A 21,001-nucleotide genomic window follows, 5' to 3' on the forward strand; every position below is an offset into this window, starting at 1 on the left:
TGTAGGAAAGAGAGGAAGTATAGCAAGAGACCACCCTGGCTTAACCAGGAGATCTTCAATTATCTGAAATTCAAAAAAGAATACTACAAAAAGTGGAAACTAGGTCAAATTACAAAGAATGAATATAAACAAATAACACAAGTATGTAGGAACAAAATTAGAAAGACCAAGGCACAAAACGAGATTAAACTAGCTAGACACATAAAGGGTAAGAAGAAAATATACATTAGAAGAAAGAGAAAAACCAAAGACAGGGTAGACCAATTACTCAGTGATGGGGGAAAAACAATAACAGAAAATGTGAAAATGGCAGAAGTGCTAAATCACTTTTTTGTTTTAGTTTTCACCAAAAAGGTTAGTAGCGATTGTATGTCTAACATAGTGAATGTCAGTGAAAATGAAGTAGGATCAGAGGCTAAAATAGGGAAAGAACAAGTTAATAATTATTTAGGTTAGATGTCTTCAGGTCATCAGGGTCTGATGAAATACATCCTAGAATACTCAAGGAGATGATTGAGGAGATATCTGAGCTATTAGTGATTATCTTCGAAAAGTCATGGAAGACGGAAGAGATTCCAGAACACTGGAAGAGGGAAAATATGCCAATCTGTAAAAAGGGAAATAAGGACAACCTGGGGAATTACAGACCGGTCAGCTTAACTTCAACACCCAGAATGATAATGGAGCAAATAATTAAGCAATGAATTGGCAAACACCTACAAGATGATAAGTTACCAAGTAACAGCATGGATTTCTCAAGAACAAATCATGTCAAACCAACCTGATAGCTTTCTTTGTCAGGATAACATGCCTTGTGGATGGGGGGGAAGCAGTAGATGTGGTATATCTTGACTTTGATACTGTCTAGCCTGACCTTCTCATAAATAAACAGGATGGTGCTACTATAAGGTGGGTGCATAACTGGTTGGAAAACCATTCCCAGAGTGGAAGGGCATATCACACACACCTTTCCCTTCTACTGGGTCTCAATACTGCTGTTGAGATGCCATTGCCCTCATCAGAGGGTTAACAGGTGAGGGAAAGGGGATTGTTTCCTCGCTGTACCAAACGTGAGGCACCCCGGTCTCCTTTCCCATCTTCTTTGAGGTGTCTCATAGAATCATAGAAGATTAGGGTTGGAAGAGACCTCAGGAGGTCATCTAGTCCAGTAGTCTCCCAAGTGGGGTGTGCACTGCAGGAGGAGCACTGCCGAAGGAGTGCCACCGGCACGGCAGCAGCAGCACTCCTGGACCTTAGATTCTTCGGCGGCATGCCGGCAGCAGCTCGGCTCTCCCTGCTCCGTCTTTGGCAGCTCTTCTTCTTCTTCTTTTTTTTTTTTTTTTTTTGCTTCCCCAGAGCTGGCCCTGGGGGTGCTCAATTCAAAAAGTTTGGAGACCACTGATCTAGTCCAACCCCCTGCTCAAAGCAGGACCAACACCAACTAATCTTCTCCTAATCCACTTCTAATTCCAGTTTATGAGGGAGCCAGAGCCCCTGTTGAACCTGTACTGGATATCTGCTAATGCAACAAAATGAATTTTACAACCCTTAAAGTGGCCAAGGGTTTTCTTTTCCCCTGCTCGCACAGTGGGAGGAGGGAAGCAACTTGTTTTCATCCCTCAAGAAAACTGTGGAGCTATTATGCTCTGCAAAATCATTAGTGCTGAAATTTTTCTTCTCTCTTTCCCCTCCCCCTTTTCTTAAACAGAAAATATGGACATTAAATGCAACCACCCTTCCCAAACAAAAAACCGATTGTTAATGCTACACTAAAGTAGTGAAAGAACTCATAAGCCAGGAAGTTCCCAAAGATAAGGTTGCTTGCACAAGGAAACTTGACTACATTGCACATTTGTTATATTTTCTGTTTCTGATTCCCATTTTTTAACTTTTGGGGAGAGACTTCAAAAAGTTTTCTTTTTTACTTTTAGAACTAGATTTAAAAAATAAAAGCAGTCATACCGAGGTGTTTTACAGAATAAAATAACAGCTGTAAGTGACTGTGATTATGATATACTGTATCAGTACAGTTACAGCAGTGATACTCAGGCTGAGGCTCGCAAGCTGCAGGTGGCTCTTTAATCTGTCTCCTGTGGCTCTTTGCAGCACATGCTGTTAAAACACTGTGTGATTTAGTTATTAACCTAGCTAAGTTATTAACCAATTGTAGTTGTTAAAATAATAATACTTGGTCAGTTATTTTGCTGTGAGAATTTTTTGTGAGATATATGTGTATATATATACATACACACACACACACAAAATATTTCCGCTCACATACTGTTACAGTTTTTTGAAAAGTTAGTACAGAATTGGAAAAGTTGTATCTGCACTGTAAAATACAGTATGTCAGTGTCAACGAAGTTAGGACATCAAAGCCTGAATTATTTTTAATTTATTTCATTGATTTCTTCACTAGAGAAAAATGACAAATCTCCACAGTAAAATTGTCTTCAGTAGTCTGTGTTGTTTATCTTACTCTTAGAAAGTAACTGCTCCTTTAAGTAAATATGCTTAAGACATTGTAGATGACTGACGAAATTTCATAACCTATAATAAATTCCTTACATTACTTCTAGGTATTAATATTTATAACTCTTACTCATATACTAATAGCAATATATAGTTTGTTTATATCCACTTTCATAAATTATCTGGAGGTTGTTCTTTGCAGGAGGATTATTAATTTATTATCTATTGTTTGTTAAAATTATAGGAAATGACCTTGAGTGACCACATTAAAAGCCAATGGTTTCATTCAGTTGGTTACACCGCACCTTGCATCCCAACACTTGCATCATGTGGTCATGTCAAAAAGGCAACATGGTAATCACTGATGGGGACGGGGAATTTGTGAACTGTGTGGGAGTATCTTCCTCAAATATGTTTTTTGAACAATTTCTTATCCACGTCAACTGACTACTCCTCAAGTAATCCAAACATAAGTGTATTGTGTATTTTATTGTTACAAAACTTCAGTAAAACAAAAGATATTTCATTTCAGACGCTGGCGCTGCTGGACCGATTCAAATCAAAGCTAACTCAGGCAATAGCAGACACTCCTGAAAATGAAATGTCTGAACCTGAAGTAGAGGATGATGAAGGATGGTAAGGATTTTTAATGCATTATATTAGGGAAGGGAAAATCTGATTAGCGAAAAATAAGGCCTACTCCAAATTTTCACCCATCTCTGAACCAGAACCTTTTTTCAATTTAGTAAGTCTTCCCCCCCCCCCCCCCATCTCACTTACCTGTTGTGGTAGGTTCTCTTCTGGAGAAGGTCAGACAGTCTGTTTCCCTATTCCTACTTCAGGGCATCTTCAGGAGGCATCAAGGCAGTTCTTTTTTCTTTGCCAGTCACCCTCTCCCCAAAGTAAGTAGCAGGAACCAGTAGCACCTCAACTGAGATTCTGTTTCCTTCAAATTAAGTGCATGTCTATACAGTTATTTAATGCACAGCAAGCCGGTGTGGAAGTCTACAGCACACTAGCCTGCCATGTTCTAAACGGCTATGTGGATCCTGCTGCTGTACACTGAAAGTTCCCTAGTATGCTTTGATCTACTGCTGTTTTGAAAAAACTAGGGAACTTTTAGTGCAAGGAACACATGGCCACTTAGTGTGGAGCAGGCTAGAGCATTGTAGATTCACCCCCTGGCTTGTCATGCACTAAATCACTGCATTGACAAGCCCTTAGTGATATTCTGTACTTTAATCCCATGCAAGTTTACATTACCTGCATCTGAAATTCCATAGCTAATGTAATCGTACTCACTCTGAAACATACTTTTCAGAAGCTACAGAGCCACCAACTTTGCAGTGAGCTAGTATAGCAGGATTCAGTTAAGTGAGATCAATATCTTACTCACTTGTTGCTGCTTTGGAAAGAAGGGAAAAGCAGACAATGCCCCTTTGAAGAGGCTGGTGTGTAGCATCAGAATTTAGGGGAACCATGACCTACTGGTAGGGATGAGGTGTGACACAAGGAAGAAGAGAGCCAGGACCTGTCAGATTATGGGTAGTAAGAATAACCTTCTAACTTTTAGATATTCATGTGAAACTTTTGCTCATCACTCCTTTATATACTATGTCTATATGAGTAAAGTATTTATGCTTATGCCAATCTGTGTAATAGCATATTTATTATTTATCTTGACCATGTATTAGCAAGATATATAAATATATTAACAGAAGGAGCCACACTGGCATGCCCCATTCCTACTGCATTTTCCATTCCTGTCACTGGGAGTTGATTTTTGCTTTACTGTTGACTTTGGGAAGTCCTGACTTCCAGAACCATATACTCACTTCACAAGGGGCATTTCTTCTACAGAAATATATGAGCCAGTATCATTTTACTGTTATGATTATTTCCATGCTTTTTGACATAATGGTACTTTTGAAATATCTAAGTTTGTTAGTTTAATAAGCCAGGAAGCACATCCTCAGCGAGTGTATACCTCAGGGGTGGCCAAACGGTGGCCCATGAGCCACAGCCGGCTATTTTACCGTTAAAGTGCGGCTCACAGAGCCCCCCCATGCTCCCATCCATTCTCCATCTTCCAGACCAGGGGACTGCGAGGAAGCTTGGGACCTCTGCCTTGCAGCGGGGTGGTGGGGTAGGGGCTTCTGCCCAGTAGGGATGGGGGTCTCGGGGCTTCATCCCATCAGGCACCTCCCTCGGGGCTGAAGCCCCAAGCCCTGGCCCCTGGCATGTGTGCCTTGACTCTCGAACTTCGAAGATTATCGTATGCACTCAGAGGGCCAATAAGTTTGACCACCCCGGTATAGCTCCACAGACTTAAAAGGAGCAATGACAATTTACACCAGTTTTGTGTAAATATACGTCACAGTTCAGAGCAACTACATCTGTATTTCCTCTCCATGGTCCCTCAAGGGCTCCCAGTCTAGGCTCCCGGCTCCTCAGCTGTCACCTCTCTTGGGCAGAGACCTGCACCTCTATCCCTCCTGATTGGGGTTTTTCCAGTCTGCACAATTCCTTGCCTACACTGTGATATCCCCAGCAAGCCAGACCACCAAAAGGCCAGTGTTTGTGCTTTGCTTTTTTTCTAGAGGTAATGAACAGCGCAATTGCCTGTAGTTATAATTTACCACACAACAGCTCTTTATAAGCAAGCATGTTTATTCTTGAGGTGAAAGCATTACAGAGGAAAACATACTAAACCACAAAATAACCTCCACACATGCTAAGAAGCTTACCAGAAGTCAACCCAACTCCATCCTGGGACTGTGGTAGGTGTCAGTCCTTCAAAATCCATGGCTTTTCCCCATGGTTATAAGTTTATAACTGTCTCAGATTCAGAACCAGAACCGAAGCTGAACAGAGCAGCCATTTTTTTATACAGCTCAGGCCTCTGAACTTGGTCTTCGGTAACAGATAATCAGCAGACAAGACCCTCTCCACAGGGCATAGTTTCAAAAGGTTGGAGCATTTGAATTCACTTCCCCCTACATATTTCCCAGAAAAACCACTTAACACGTTCTTTTTCAAAAGTGTGTTTCTTGTCTGGCACATGGTTCAGTGTAGTCCTTTGAAACCCCTGGACTCACATCTGTCACATCTCCCGCCTCAAGAAGTTACATACGATCCTGGCCCATAATAATACATAAACCTTTCAGTTTGCACTGGCAGAGTCTGCACTCCTGTAGTGCACAAAGTGGAGCAATGTAGATAAGCCCTAAGCAGTATATAAACTGTATATATACACAAACACTAGAGTGTTTTGGAAACTAAAATTAAACTTCGGTTTTTTGGGAGAAAGGTTTGCTCTTTTCTTTCAGTGTCCTCAGCTGGACTGGGTGATTTGATCCAATTGTGGCAAGTTCACATTAAAAATTCCTTCTCTCTTATTTGCAGCCCACCCCTCAAAAAGCAGTGTTTGTACTTAAGATGATTTGTAGTAAATATTATGAGTGCATGGCATGTGCTTGTGTGATAGGCATTCCTAGGCCGTTTTGTCGGTCATGGTTGCTGCTTTTAAGGGAAGTGAAAGCTAGCCAGTATGCTGTGCTCTACTGTCAGGGTGTGTTATCTGAGGTAAAATTATTGTCTCTAAGATATTTTTATGTGTCCACATCAGTGGCCACACATTGAGGCATAATTTTCATTTTCTGTCAAGATAGAAACCATTACCAATTTGTTATGTTTCCTTTTATTTGGCAAACTTTTCTCTTTGCATTTTTGGCTGAGCTGCTGTATTGGCATGGAGCACAGCAGACATTTGGGTACTTTTCAGCAGCATTCTACTTTTTTATGCAAAAAAAGAAATAAAAGAAATATGACTCTATTGTAAATAGTGTGCATGGTGTTTGATAATTATTACCAGATTTTACTGTCTAACAAGGCAGTTGAAGAAGTGTTGTTAAGAAAGCTAAAGAGAAATATGTGATATAGTTTTAATTTTAAATTTAGGAATCCTTACCGGGACATATACTGAGGTCCCTATAATTTTATGACCGTTCTGTGGCAGTGATTACATGTGCTGTCTGGAGCAGCAGAATCCATTCTTCTCTACAAAATTCAAGGAGTCTCAAATTTTTACAACCAGCAATGGACCCTATCTGTAGCCATATAATTCAAAAAATCTTCTACTACATGTTAATACACCATACATAATGATAGAAAGGGTACTCTTATGACCATATCTATGAAGTCAATAGGCCATATTGTGCTTTAGGTTTTGGCAAGAAAACTCTCATAGCACCTAGATGCCTAAGTCAGATTGCTTTGGCTGAAGCTTGTAGGTGGTTCTAGGTACAGACTTGGTGGTTTGCACAGAGACTGCAGTTTTTGCATTGGTTGATGGTGGTATATGAGGATCAGATGTCCATGCCGATATTAAACCTATCAACTGCCCTCAATAACATTGATCATGAGGTCCTATTGACTTACCTGCTGACCCTTGAGAAGGCCTGACAGCCAAACTGCGGCTTATTTACCATTAAAGTGCAGCTCGCAGAGCCCCCCCACAGCCCTCCATTCTCCACCTACCAGACTGTTGGGGGGGAGCTCAGGACCTCTGCCTTGCAGCAGGGTAGAAGGGTCTTCTGCCCAGTGGGGAAGGGGGTCTTGGGGCTTCTGCCCAGCAGGCAGCACCTGCTGGGGGTCAGGGCTACAGCAGGAGTGGGGCTGAAGCCCCAAGTCCCGGCTCCCGGCAGATGTGCCCCGGCTCTCGAACTTCTGAAGGTTGTTGTATGTGGCTCGGAGGGCCAGTAAGTTTGGCCACCCCTGCCCTAGAAGGGAGCAGGCGGAGCTATGCCTTCATTCTTTTCTCTCAAAGATCATCAAGGGTACAGCAGTAGATAGAACAAAGGCAATTACATTGGCTTCAGTTGTTCCTCTCCACAGAGTGATGATGTGTGACTGTTCCTCCTCCTCCTCTAAAGGCCTTCATATGTGGGGTCCCACAGTGATCCATACTATCCCCTCTTCTCCTCAATATCTACATGCACCACCGGGAGAGATAGTGAGATGTGTTGGGTTTGGCTGTGAATAGTATGCTGCTGATACTGAGCTATATATCTCATGGTCAATTGATGCAACCACCACCATTTCTAAATATCAGATCACCTACAAGAAACAAGTTTACGGATGAAGAGCAGCTGGTACAAGCTGAACCCAGGCAAGAGTTAAGTGACAGCAGTCAGAAGGGGAAATGCTTTCAAGAACTAGCCAAGAAGCTGTTTCCACCTTCCATGGAAGGCATACAGCCCCCATTCATCAAAGTGCTATGAAGCATTGGGGTCTGTTTGATTTGGACAGCCAGATAGCAGAAGAGGACCTGGTCACAGTGATCCATACATTTGTCATCTCCACTACCATGGATTACTGTAATTAAAAATGCCTGAAACTGAATGTAAAGATGATGCACCAGCTCCAGCTAGTAAAGAATGTGGTTGCCGACCGTCTCCATTGATTAGGCCACTGTGAGCACATCAGAACCATGCTCAAGTCCCTCTAGTTGCTCCCAGTCAGCTTCCAATGACAGTTCAAGGCTTTGGTCCTAATTTTCAAGGCAATTAATGGATCAAGTCCCAGCTACATTAAAGACCTTATTTCAATGTATGAACTGCCATGGAATAATGCCTGTGCTCCTCGGTTCAACCTGCACCAAAGCCTGCACCAAAGTTCATGAGAGCTGAGGATAAAGCATTATCAGTCAAGGGGATCCAGTTATGAAACAGATGAAATGTAGGATGGATCTGGACTCTGAACTGATTCCACCTCCTTCTCCACGCTCCTGAAAGTGTTTAAAAAAAAAAAAGAGAGAGAGAGAGAGAATCTGGTGCTAAAAGACACTTTCTCCAGGCCTTTTCGACACTACCTTGTAGGGGCCTATACTACTCCCAGACCCTGGTCCAAGATGCTCTTAGTTGGTGCCAAGAATCTATGAGAAGAGGAAGAAAAGATAGCAGCAGCAGCATTCTCAAGACTGTGTACACTCCTCTTCTGGTTCTAAGAAGACTGGAACCATGAGTCCGTTGGTGCTAAGAGATCTATTGCAGCTGAAGGGAAAGCCTCTGTCACAGGAACCACATTCTGTGGGGCAGAAGCACATCTTGGTATTGGTTATTGAACTCTATAGTGTTGCCCTATTAATTCAGTCTCCTCATACTCCATCACAGGTTCTGAGTCCAATTACAGGTCTAGAGCCACCATTCCCTGTAGGGAGTAATCCTGATAATTCCTCTGTTTTGCAGGAGGAAATTTCAATTAGCCCAATTTTCATTTTTATCTGCTGCTCTGTAAGAACTTAACAAATGTGTTAAAGTGGCAGCAACTCACCTAAGAAGGCAAGGTGTCCACATCTTTCCATATTGCTCATAAAAGCAAAGAAGAGCTAGAAGAGCTCCAGTCTTTTCTGTGCAACACATGGACAGCTCATTCAATCTCTAAGATTGAGGATAAACCTAGAAAAGTCACAATTCATGATCTCAGCAGATCGTGTCCAGTTACAGGCTCTATTATCACAAAGATCTACCTAGCTTAGCACAGATTCCAGAATATCTTCAGCACTGTCCACTTGATTGAGAAACAGCTTTGAAACCAAACCTTCAAATTGCTAGGCATTTTGTGTCTCCTGGCATTCTGTGTCCTAATTAGAGCTGGACAGAACCCAGCAGTTCAGCACCTAACTCACGCCAAAACCCTAGTGGGATTCGCAAACTATATATTCCCTTGCCTATGTTGCTTTTGGGGCTCAATTTGATGTGTGCTCTGAGCAGTCAGTTCCTGAAAACGAAGAGCCAGGCCTCTTTGACATGCCTACTCTAGCCTGGGGAATCAAAGATAAAATGTTGTTCCAGTTCATGAACACAAAGATAGATTAGAGTCACGTTTGTTCCCTTCCTTTTCAGACTGAAGCCAAGGTACCTTGGCTAGACTGGAAAATCAGGCCCCATATTGGATCTCTCTTGCTAAGGCCATTGATTTACCAAGCTACCTTTAAAAAAGGAATTATCAAAATATTTCTTTTGATTGCTACAGGCCCCTTTAAAGAATAAATTAATGCCAGAGATCTGTATTAAAAACACATTGGAAAGAAGGGGATTTCTACTCTGTTTGGCAAAAAATACACGTTTATTTCGGTCTTTGTATTGCCACTAAGCTGGTAAAAAAAATAAGCAGTAAATCCCTTTCTTTCCTCATCCTTGCCCCGCCCCACCCCAACCCCACACTGCCAGCATGTGATCAAAACCTCGATCATTTAATTGTTCTCCCACTGTTGAATGTTTGGAAGATTGTATTTGATCAAAATGGTCCTTCTGCCAAAGTTATACTACTTATTGCTAATGCTTCTAGCAGTTGTCCATGCCAGAGAAATACAGTTTTTATTTCTTCATGTCTAAGTTTATTTGGGCCAGGCATCTGGGCTTGGATTTGGCTCCTTGTTCACTTAACACATTCAGAGATGATCCATGCTTTACTCTAGGGATGTCTAGCATTGCATTTACTGCCTCAAAATCTTATGGTTTATTTATTGCTAAGCTAGTGAAAGATGAAGAAATAATATATTTTCTGTGTCTAACAGCCCAATTTAAGCATCCAAGGTATTGTATACCATTTTTGCCTACATACACTCCCAACATTATCTGGCTTTGTAACATATGGAAGCATCATGCATTTAGCTAGATACAGAATTTTTGAGGGGTGGGGGTGTGCTAAATAAAATTTTGAATGTCAAGTTATGAAAACTAGAACAGAGTGCAGTTTAACTGGAATGTGATTTTGTTCCAGGGAAACCCTACCCTCTTCCCCATTCTGTGGCCCACATGATACAGTGTTGCACAGTTGGCTGAGTTCATTTGGGGAGGGGATTTGCTGCCTTCTGAAGTATCAGGTACTGTACAGGCTATTGCTGGAGACAGGATATTAGACTAGATGCATCACTGGTCTGTTCCGGTATGGCAGTTCACATGTTCTTATAGTAAACGCTGTAAATTTTCTCTACATTGGTATACTGTCTGGGACAAAATCTGGAATTTACTTCAGAGTGTTCCATACCGATCTGTTCCACAAGCATGTGTTCTCTGTTTAAAGCCCCCTCTTCTTTCATCAAACTACTCAACATACTTTGTGAGGAGGATAGGGAAACGCAGTAGGTTGTATGTGTGGATTATTACTGATAAGTAGGGCCCTACCAAATTTACGATCCATTTCGGTCAATTTCACGGTAATAGGATTTTTAAAATTGTACATTTCATGATTTCAGTTATTTAAATCTGAAATGTCATGGTGTTGTAATTGTAGGGGTCCTGACCCAAAAAGGAGCTGGGGGGTGGGGGTTGCGGTACTACTACCCATACTGCCTTCAGAGCTGGGCAGCTGGAGAGCTGGTGCCAGCAGGAGCAGCAGCCCAGAAGTAAGGATGGCAGGTATGGTATTGCTGGGCCCTTGGCAAGCAGCCACCGCTCTCCAGCCACCCAGCTCTGAAGGCAGCAGAGCAGAAGTAAGAATGTCAATACCACGACGCCCCTAAAATAATCTAGTGACCCTCTCCCCCGCATGCAACTCCCTTTTGGGTCAGAACCCCCAATTTGAGAAACACTTGTCTCCTCTGTGAAATCAGTACAGCATAGGATAAAAAGCACACAAAAGACCAGATTTCACAGGGGAATACCAGATTTCACTGTCCATGATGCTTTTTTCATGGCTGTGAATTTGGTAGGACCCTACTGATAAGATAGTATATAAGAATCAGATAATTTAATTTGCATAATGAGAATACCTTGATTGAGAGTATAAGGCTTGGTCTACACTTAAAGTTTAGGTTGACATAGCTACATTGGTCAGGGCTCTAAACAACCACATCCCTGACTGACACAGCTATGCCGACCTCACCCCATTGTGGACTCAGGTAGGTTGATAAAAGAACACTTCAACTTAGCTAACTTTCTTCAGGGAGATGGTGTTACTAAAACCATGGAAAAACGCCTTCCATTTACACTGCCGGGTTATGCCAACATACCTCTGCAGCTGTAGTCTCCATGCTGTAGAGAGAGCCTAAATTGTTGTTGTTTTACATGTTGGTGATTCTGAGGTCGTTACAAAACCAAAATAGTCACATTTTCTCACTAGCGTCATGTCTTTTGGACCTAATGGGATTTCTATGGATAAATGCAGTATCCCAGTAGACTGGTTACTCACAACTTTAATCTTATTTTAAGAGAAAAATAGTACTTAATGACCATGTTGAGTAACATTTAAAAAACAAAAAATGAGGCAACAAGCCACATGTGCATTAGTCCTTACAAATAAAAGCTTTTTTCCCCCTCATCAACCTTGTTCTTCGCGAACAATGGACTATTTGAAGTTTTACCCTGGAGATTACATAACGTTGTTGTAAATTCTCAATTTTAATTTTGCAAGAAATACTTTTGTGGTGAAAATTGAGAAATCGTGTAATTTGATTAAAATATCTGAGTTGAATATTATGTTAAGAATCCCTGAAAAAGTACTTGTCCAAAAAGGTATGTACATCTTATGCTGCAGGCATAGGAGAAAACACAAAAAAATATTTTTTCCAGGGTCCTTCCTTGATATTTTAGAGGACCCATAAATTGCTGGTGTGATAATGTTGTTGTTTTCTCCAGCATCCATTCTGGCAGTGGAGTCACCTAGAAAGACTTGTAGTAAAATGAACTACTTCAACAAGCAAGCCTAGGTGATATCATCTGTTCAGCACTTCAAAGAAAAATGTTCATTCAGCCTAGACCAAAGTCTTTTCTGCCTCTAAAGGAAGTAGTAACAAGAGTTGTTGATTAACTGATCCAAATGGATATATTTAGTCATTCTTCTGATTTTATATGCTAAATATTTTGAAGAAAGTAAGTTGATCTGATCTTTCTCCAGTGGTTGTTATATACACTATTCCCTTCCAATGTGCTAGTCAATGTTATGAGACATATATGATCTGACTTTAATACAGATATAAGTTTATTAATTCAATTTTCCTTACTTAAAAATTAGGGTGATTTTTGCTCAAAGCATGAACCTTAATAATAACTCAAGATTTTTATTTTTGAATGATCTTCTATTCAGTAATTGTTCTTGTTTGGATTTTAGACACTGTACATCCTTTATTTTAGTTCTACTAATTAGGTTTCACAGTATTGCCTTTTGATTAAGTAAATACACCCAGTTTGCCTTTTTTAATATACTCTCAGCTTTTCAGGTCTTGCAGAAGTAGTGTAGCCCACCAACAGTGTAAAATTTCACCTTCGTCTAGACTGAAATTGTAATGACAATTTAAGGTGATTTCTGTGAATCAGTATTATAATGATCTGAGGTCAGTCTAAAATCCGAAAAAATATATGCTAGTTCCGTCTACTAAGTTAAGGCCAATTTGTTAATGAGCTATGTTTGTTTAAAAGAGGTAAAAACTATTCAATATTGTCTTGGGATATGGAATAATAAAGCCAGTTCCACAAGTTAATCATTTTATATAGAGGACTAAAAACACAATTATTTTGGTTTTAAATTCCTTATCAATATATTATATGGTGATTTTCTCAGTATTATCTTCAGTTTTCATTTTTCCTCAGTATTATTTCAATAGTCTGGATGATTAGAAAAGCATACTATTCAACAGATGTTGGAAATGTTTTTCTAACCATTCCAGGACATGTGGTACTCACCATGATTAATATTTTTAACATCTTTATGTAGTGACTGGCAATTAATATTCTGCTGTCTGTGAGCAAAAGAGCCTTAATTCATTCTTTTTAATGAAGTTGTCAATTTAGTGAAACTGAGGTAAGGGAGCTGAAAGGTTCTGACACAGTACAAGAACTTGGAGGAGAGCAGAGGTAATCTGATAGTGGGGGGAAACGGAGTCAAATGGGAAAGAGGAACACAGGAATGGGCAGAGGTGAAACTAAGGACAGTGTAACGAGACAGATAAAGTAAAATCAGTTGGCAGTGGACAGTTAAGTCACCAATTGAATTATGTGACAATAGATAATTAGTGACTGTGAATTGCAAAACTTACGGAAATTATAAGATGGTGATTGGTAAAATATGTCCATGATATATGGAAATGTGATATAGGGAGAGACCATATTGCTTCTGTGGCAATGGAATGGGTGCTACTACGGTAGGGGCTTTCATAGCTTGATATTGTGGATGGATGGACAGAAGTCCTGGAGGAATGGTGCACAGGGACATGGTTTTTACAACACCAAGTGGGTCACATAAACAAATGAGACCACGCTCAAGCAGATGTATTCAGGTGAGGTTCAGGTTTGGTGTCTATTGGTCTAGGTACTTATGTGCCTTCCTTCCTCCCTCTCCCCCACCTTAGTAGTCTAGTATCTAAGCGCCTCCCAACCATTTAAGAACAGAGATTAACAATATATCTCTCTCTCTCTCTTCACAGCTTTCAGGAAAAATAGTTTAATTATTTCAGGGAGCAGGAGTTTGTGGTGTGTGTGGACACACACGCACACAAGTAGGATACTAGAGTGAAGGGTATAGCATCCAAAGCCAAATGGATACCTAGATAATGTTAAGATATGACAGATGGGAAATGGTGATGGAACTCCTCTAGAGTCTTCTATTGCAAGGAGCAATAGTGGTGGATAAAGGCTGCCTTACGAACAGGTAGGGCCAGCCTTACGGGTGGCCAACATGGGCGTCTGCCCAAGGCGCCATGGTCAAGAGGCTGTAGAAGGGCTGTGCCCACCTGGGAGGCAGTGGGAGGGGATAAAAGGGGCTGTGGGGCAGGAGCCAGGCGCTCACACGCCTCCCCTCTCCACCCTCCCAGCAGCATGACACCTGCAACACCACCATCGCTCCATCTGCTGCTGCTCTGCCTGCTGAGCGGCCGCCCACTGCTGGGGAAGCAGTGCATAAAGGGTGCTAAAGAAAGTTCTCCCAGGGCCTACCCTAAGGCCGACCCTGGAAACAGTGGACACTTATTGTCTGTCCCAGTAAGCTAGGGCTGTGCCTACGCTCAGATTTTTGTACAGTTCTCTCACTTGCTGTAGCACCAGATCAGCTCCACTGGTACTAGCAATGGTGAGAGCACTAGTGTATACTGGGCGCCAGAGCAGTTCTAAGAACCAGTACGTCAGCTTAGAGGGGAGGGGCTGCAGGCTTAGTTTTGTTTTACAATGTATATAACATTTCCTCTTTTAAAACCTGCTTTTTCACATTTCTTTTGCCATTCTGGTTTTTATTTTGTTTGTTTGTTTTTGTGTCTCAGTCCTGTGTTTTCTTTCCTTTTCTTTCCTTGATTTGAATTCTTTGCTTGTTTTCAATTTTCATTCTTTTACCCTTTTCTCTGGCTTTTTTCTTCCTTTTTATTTTCCATTATTTGCATTTTGGTCGGCCTCCCTTTATTCTCTTTGTTTTTGTTACTCATTCTTTTCCTTTTCCATTCTTTACCTTTCTTCCTCAATTTATTTTTCTTTTTGGTCTCTTCTGTTTGTCCTCTTCTCATGCCACCCATTACTCTGCTGGAAGTGAAAAGAGTGCCAGTGAGTTCATTCTTCCAGAACAGCTAACTTCTTTTTCCTAGGAAGAGAAACCTCTTTTGCTTTGATCTGTGGACTCACTCATCTGTTTTGTCTGTCTTTTCATATGGGCTACAATTCTATCTACTGGCTATATATCATGAGGGTGACAGGAGGAAAACGTTGCAACATTTTCTCTGTTATTTATGCTTGTACTTTCTGAACACTCTGATTTCATAGTATTTTCAGGAAAATTTTATTTTATAAGCAGGGCATAATTTAAAGAAAGAGGAATCACTCAAATATCACTCTGAAAAAAGTGGCGTTTTGCTTGTGGTTAGTTTCGGACTGAAGGAACAAAAACAATAGAAGAAAATGAAGTTCCATGTTAGGCTCTACCTAACAAATTATTTAGAAATCCTTGTAGTTATATCCAAAAGTATACTCAGACAGTGATCAGAATATTATAAATCCCAGCTGTTTTCTCTTTTACCTCACTGACGGAGTGAACTGACAATCCATATGAAATATAGTGATGGTAATTTACAATATTCATGTCTTTTGTATTTATTGCAATATTCATTGTGATGAACTTATTTGATCTAAATGTGGAAGGGATTTGTAGTTTTTGTACATGTTCTAGGCGTGTATATGGTTGCTAGTGGGAGTTTAACTCTCAGGTCTATAGAGGGACTATTGCTAATTAGCATGTGAAAAGTTGTGCCTTGCTTATCTCAGTGCCTCTTGATAGCAGAAGCAACAGCCACATTCTTAGCCAGTCTCTGTTTTGTATATGCACCTACATTTAGGTAAAATTCTTATTTGTGCTTTTAGCTTTAATAAATGTACAATGGCCTAGTTTTGACATGCAGCCATTGGTGCGTACAAATTTTGAAGGCACTCAAAATGAAAGATGACAGAACTTGTTCCCTTCGCTCTTTGCAGCTGAGTTCTTCACTGGAGCACTTGCCTACCAATGGAGACTTAGATGCTAGGAGATTTTAGGCACCTGCAAGGTTAAGTGGCAGCTGAACGGGGGGGTGAGAATGTCGATGGCACATAGTTGTTGGCACATAAGCCCATTTGTGTATCTAGCTCAGGGGTGGGCAAACTTTTTGACCCGAGGGTGGGGAAATTGCCACATCTGGGTGGGGAAATTGCATGCAGGCCCATGAATGTAGGGCTGGGGCAGGGGGTTGGGGTGCAGGGTTTAGGAGGGGTCTCAGGGCAAGGGGTTGGGGAGCAGGAGGGATGCGAGATGTACAAGGGGGCTAAGGGCAGGGGGTTGGAGTGCAGCAGGGGGCTCAGGGCAGGGGGTTGGCGTGCAGGAGGGCTGCGGGATGCGGCAGGGGGCTCAGGGCAGGGGGTTGGGGTGCAGGAGGGTGGGGATGCAGCAGAAGGTTGGGATGCAGGAGGGGTGCAGGGTGTGGCAGGGGTCTCAGGGCAGGGGGTTGGGGTGCAGAAGGAATGTGGGGTGTGGGCTCTGGCCCGGCGCCGCTTACCGCGAGTGGCTCCAGTGTGGCAGCGGAGTGCAACGGGACTAAGGCAGGCTCCCTGCCTGCCCTGGCCCTGCACCACTCCCGGAAGCAGCCGGCACCACATCCCTGTGGCCCCTGGGGCGGGGGGAGGGGTGAGCAGAGGGTTCTGTGTGCTGCCCTCGACTGCGGGTACCTCCCCCGAAGCTCCCATTGGCCGTGGTTCCCTGGTGCCTGCAGGCGAGGGCAGTGCGCGCCTAGCCATCTGCCCTACCACCCACTCCCCAGGGGCCTGCCTTAGCCCCGCAGCGCGACAGGGGTGGCAATCCCACAGGCCAGATCCAGCCTGCAGGCCATCGTTTGCCCACCCTGATCTATCTCCTTGGTCTAAACATTTTGGCACGTTTCCAGCAAGCTATTAGAAGTCAGCTGTGAGCTGAAAACTTAAATTGCTTCATCAGTTTCTGCAAAGAAACTGATTTCTTCCACTTTTCAAATACAGAAGAAAACAAACGGTTGAAGTGTGTGTCGTAATAGCGTAGAATGAACTGTCAGCTACTGGGGATAAGCATAAGTTGCAGAGTGCGGTTTTCAAAGTACTAACTTTGGGAGATGAAATAGTGGAGACATCACCACAGTGACTGTAGACAAATTATCTGGGCAACCAGCTGTTTCACAAAAAACTATAGGGTTTTGAGCTATGTAAAATTTTCTTCAGACCACCTGCATATTTGTTGAACAGAATGCTTAGCCAAGTGCTTGGCAATGCAAATGAGGAGCTAGATTCAAAGACACTCGGCATCAGCATACCTAATTTTTTGGTGCCTAGCAAATCACTGGGATTCACAAAGTGTGAGCTAGGCACTGGGGCTCCCTACACAATGAATGCGGAAAGACAGGCACCTCTGAATGACATTCACAAAAGCCAGTACACTATGCGGCTCCTTGCCTAAATTAACCATTGGAGATGCCAAGGTGAGGGTTGTGCCCCTAACTCTACCCCTTTCAGGGAGTTCTGTGCCTCCCTCTGTTTGAGATTCTCAGTTGCAAACGCTTGGGGTTAGGCTCCTCCGTTACTTTTGCAAGAAGCAAAAGAGCAGCAGCAGCAGAAGGAGGATCTCCTTCATAACTTTTAGCCGAGTAGTTAGCATACTCACTTGGGAGATGATGATCCCCAGGTCAAGTCCCTGCTCCACCTGAGCAGAAGAGGGGATTTTAATAAGGATCTGCCAGCTCTCAGGTGAGTGCTCTAACCATTGGACTATGGGATATTCTGATGTGGGGGCTCTCTCAGTCTCACCTGTTCCTCTGTGGATAAATACTTTTAAAAGTCGTTGGAGTAGGGAGACTGAATTCTGGGTTTCCCACCTCCCAGGGGAATGCTGTTGTGATAATTGGACCTCCAGTTTTACCCTAATTGTGAGCTCAACTGTACAATGTTCATAGGATGACACGATCACATACCTATAACAACAAACGTTGATGGGAAAAGGTGCAAAAGGAAGACAGACTGGATTGGTCCAAACAAAAAGGCCTACAGATATAACTCAAGGACTGTGTTAAGATCATGCTTGGGAAACAAGAAACATGGAACCAGAAATCAGTGAACCAAAATTGGTGTGTCAGAAATTAGACCTATTGTGAACAAAATGATGGGAGGACAGGCTATACCACCCATTATTCCCTTTTGTGGTCCTTAAGAAAATAGACTTTGGGAGAAAAATTGGCCATTGGAGTGAGCTTCACCATCATCCTGCGATGTTGGACCTTCATCCTGATCCTGAGAGATCCAAACCAGGCCAAAGAGTGGGATCCAGATGATTCTGTCAATTCTACCAGTTCTGATTGAATCCTGAACACCAGCTGAGCAGTGAGACTTTGTGTTCCCTCCTCCTTCCTTTTGTCCTTTCCCTTCACCATCTTATTTCTTCTCTGTTCTATCCCTCTTCTGTTTTCTTCTGTTTAATAAGAGTCTGGCTTAGCTGGCCAAGACAATATATTTTGCCACACTGCTGTAAGCCTATGACCAGAAAGAGGCAGCTAAATGCAACTTAAACAACCCAATGCTGGTACAAGTTTACCAGGTCTCAGAATGGCTGACAAGACTGTGTGTCATGCCTGTTTTTCCACCAGTGAGGTTGTAAGTGAAAATAAACACCAGACACTGTGACGGGGTTCCCGGGGTGCAATCTGAACTGTGGGACCACTGAGCCCTCTGTCCCACCAACCTGGGGTATCCCTCACACTGATGATGATGGCAAGCTACAAACCTCTGGCAGGTACTGTACTTACAGATATCCACAGGCAGGGACACACCCAACTGAGTTACATGAATGCTTCTCCCAACCACTCATGAACCAATAGCAGAGAGGCTTGAGCCAATTCCCCCCAGTTCCCCAGCCTTGCACCTCAGAACTATACGGTCTTGCCCAGGTCAGAAGCCTGACCAGTGTAAGTTCATTACCCAGTCCGCCCCTCCCTTGATGTGGAGAAGATACACACTAGCCTTTGTCAACTGAGCTGAGATTTCCCAAGCACTTTAACAAAAACACTGTTTTAGATAAAATATAAAACAGACTTATTAACTATAGAAAGATAGATTTAAGTGATTATAAGTAGTAAGCGTAGAGATCAAAGTTGGTTACCTAAGAAATAAAAGTAAATTCACAATCTGAGTTCTATAGACTTTGTACTCCACATGTATTTCCAAGTGGTGAGTTGTGGGGGGTGAGGCCAAGCCATGATGTCACTTCCTCACTTCATAGTTTCTCTCAGCTTGCTTGAAAGATCTTTTGCTATGACATGGGTCAAGCAGTTTCCATTGTATACGTGCTCTCTCTGAGAAGTCTCCACTGTATACAGTTCTTGAGACAGTGGCTTCCCTTTAATGGGCCATCAGCATATCTGGCTACTCCACTGTTATACCTGAAAGACTGGTTGTGGCTGTTCCCAACCTCACAACATATTTCAGTAACACACACACACACACACAGTAAAATTTCATAATTTTCACATACAATGATAGTACATACAATCCAATAGGACATTAGTGTTCAACAGATCAATTTTTTAAATACCTCACAAGGCATACTTTGTATAAAACATCATAATTATATGACGGTGAATATGGGGGTTCCGGGGTGCTGCTTTGAGGTACAGAGTGTCACAGATATAGAAGGTGCATTTCCTATCTTTGTTATTCTTTTCTTTCCCCTTTTGTATGTCTTTGTCTTGTTTTATTTTCAGACTTTAACAGCAACAGCCCATCTCAACTAACTTATCTTTTCCCCAAAAAAGACAACAATTACAATCTTTAATACCATCTAAGAGACTGTCAAGGGGGTTTTAATAACAGGTCATTTTAATAAAAATGATGTTTAATTATGTGTTTGCCATGCTACTAAGCAGACTGAGGTCTCTGTATACTAAACCTGAACCATGTTTAAAACAGCTTTAAAGTTGGCCAGTGACTGAGTTATGTTAACACCTTTGACTCTTTGGGTCCATATAGTCTATCTAAATTAATACAGCTGTGCTTTAATCACCAGGCTACGGAGCCATTCTCATACTTCTCTCCCTGGCCCTCTCTTTCCTCTGTCCCAGGATGGAGACGGACTCAAAATCACAATCTCCTTCCTGGTTTCCCCCAGCCTTGGGAAAGGAGTAGATTATACCTAGTCTACACCCAGCTCAGCATCTGTAGCCCAGCTAGCTGGGGAACAGGCCCTGTGTGAGAATCCCACATTTTGACCTTAATTTCTATCAATCTTGTCCTGCAAATGTGTGGTGTTATCTATTAAAACTGAAAACACCACTTTATGAAATGTATACAAAGTGTATGTAACACTTCCAAAGAATGTTGTCATTCTTTTTGTATCTTAATTTTAGAGAACAGTACTCTAATTTTCATATTGAATAAGCTGAGAAGAAAAAGACAAATGCAGTAAGTGTGTCAACTAAAATAAATAATTGTTCAGTCTCTTTTAGAATTAAACTACAAATTTGCAATCATGAGTCACCACAAGGGCAAATTAAGTTATACAGAATTTTAGATATGATAAACAGAATACATTGTAGCATTATTAGTGTGCACAGAATTATAACCTACTGACCCGTTATATACTGGAACAAGTCGGACAAATATGCATGTATGTTTTCATAGGACATTGTAAAATGTAGGCATGCTTTCAATTCACTACAATCAGTAATTTATAAAGCATATGGGTCAGGCGTTTATTGTGCTGAAAATCAGTCGCTTTCTTGGATTTTGTTTTTTGGGTTTTTTTTAAGACAAACATGTTGAAAGAAAAACAAGTTAAAACATTTTGATTTCTATTAAATGAGAAAAATTAGATGTAATTATAGAGAAGTTATCCATAAAAAGTGTTACGTGTTCAGGTTTGTGCTTCAAGCTTTTGTGAAAAACTGCGTCTTTCATTCAGGTTTTAGTACGTTGTATAAGCATGGTAAAACAATATTTCATCCTGTGATGAAACTTTCATACTGATGCTGATTTTTTTAAGATTTCATGTCTTTCCCAAGCATCTGCTA

The 21,001-nt window shown here is 41.8% G+C and overlaps 1 protein-coding gene across 1 annotated transcript in view; it reads left to right on the plus strand.

Annotated features, from left to right (window-relative positions):
• Positions 1-21,001, plus strand: part of CWC27 (CWC27 spliceosome associated cyclophilin) — a 228,923-nt gene that overhangs the window by 201,216 nt on the left and 6,706 nt on the right. The window contains exon 13 of the mRNA XM_084628358.1: positions 3,005-3,108. Within this exon, the coding sequence (XP_084484484.1) occupies positions 3,005-3,108 (104 nt within the window). The remainder of the gene's footprint in view (positions 1-3,004; positions 3,109-21,001) is intronic.

The sequence above is a fragment of the Lepidochelys olivacea genome (genome assembly GCF_965140295.1).
Source record: "Lepidochelys olivacea isolate rLepOli2 genome assembly, chromosome: 5".
NCBI classification, from domain to species: domain Eukaryota; kingdom Metazoa; phylum Chordata; order Testudines; family Cheloniidae; genus Lepidochelys; species Lepidochelys olivacea.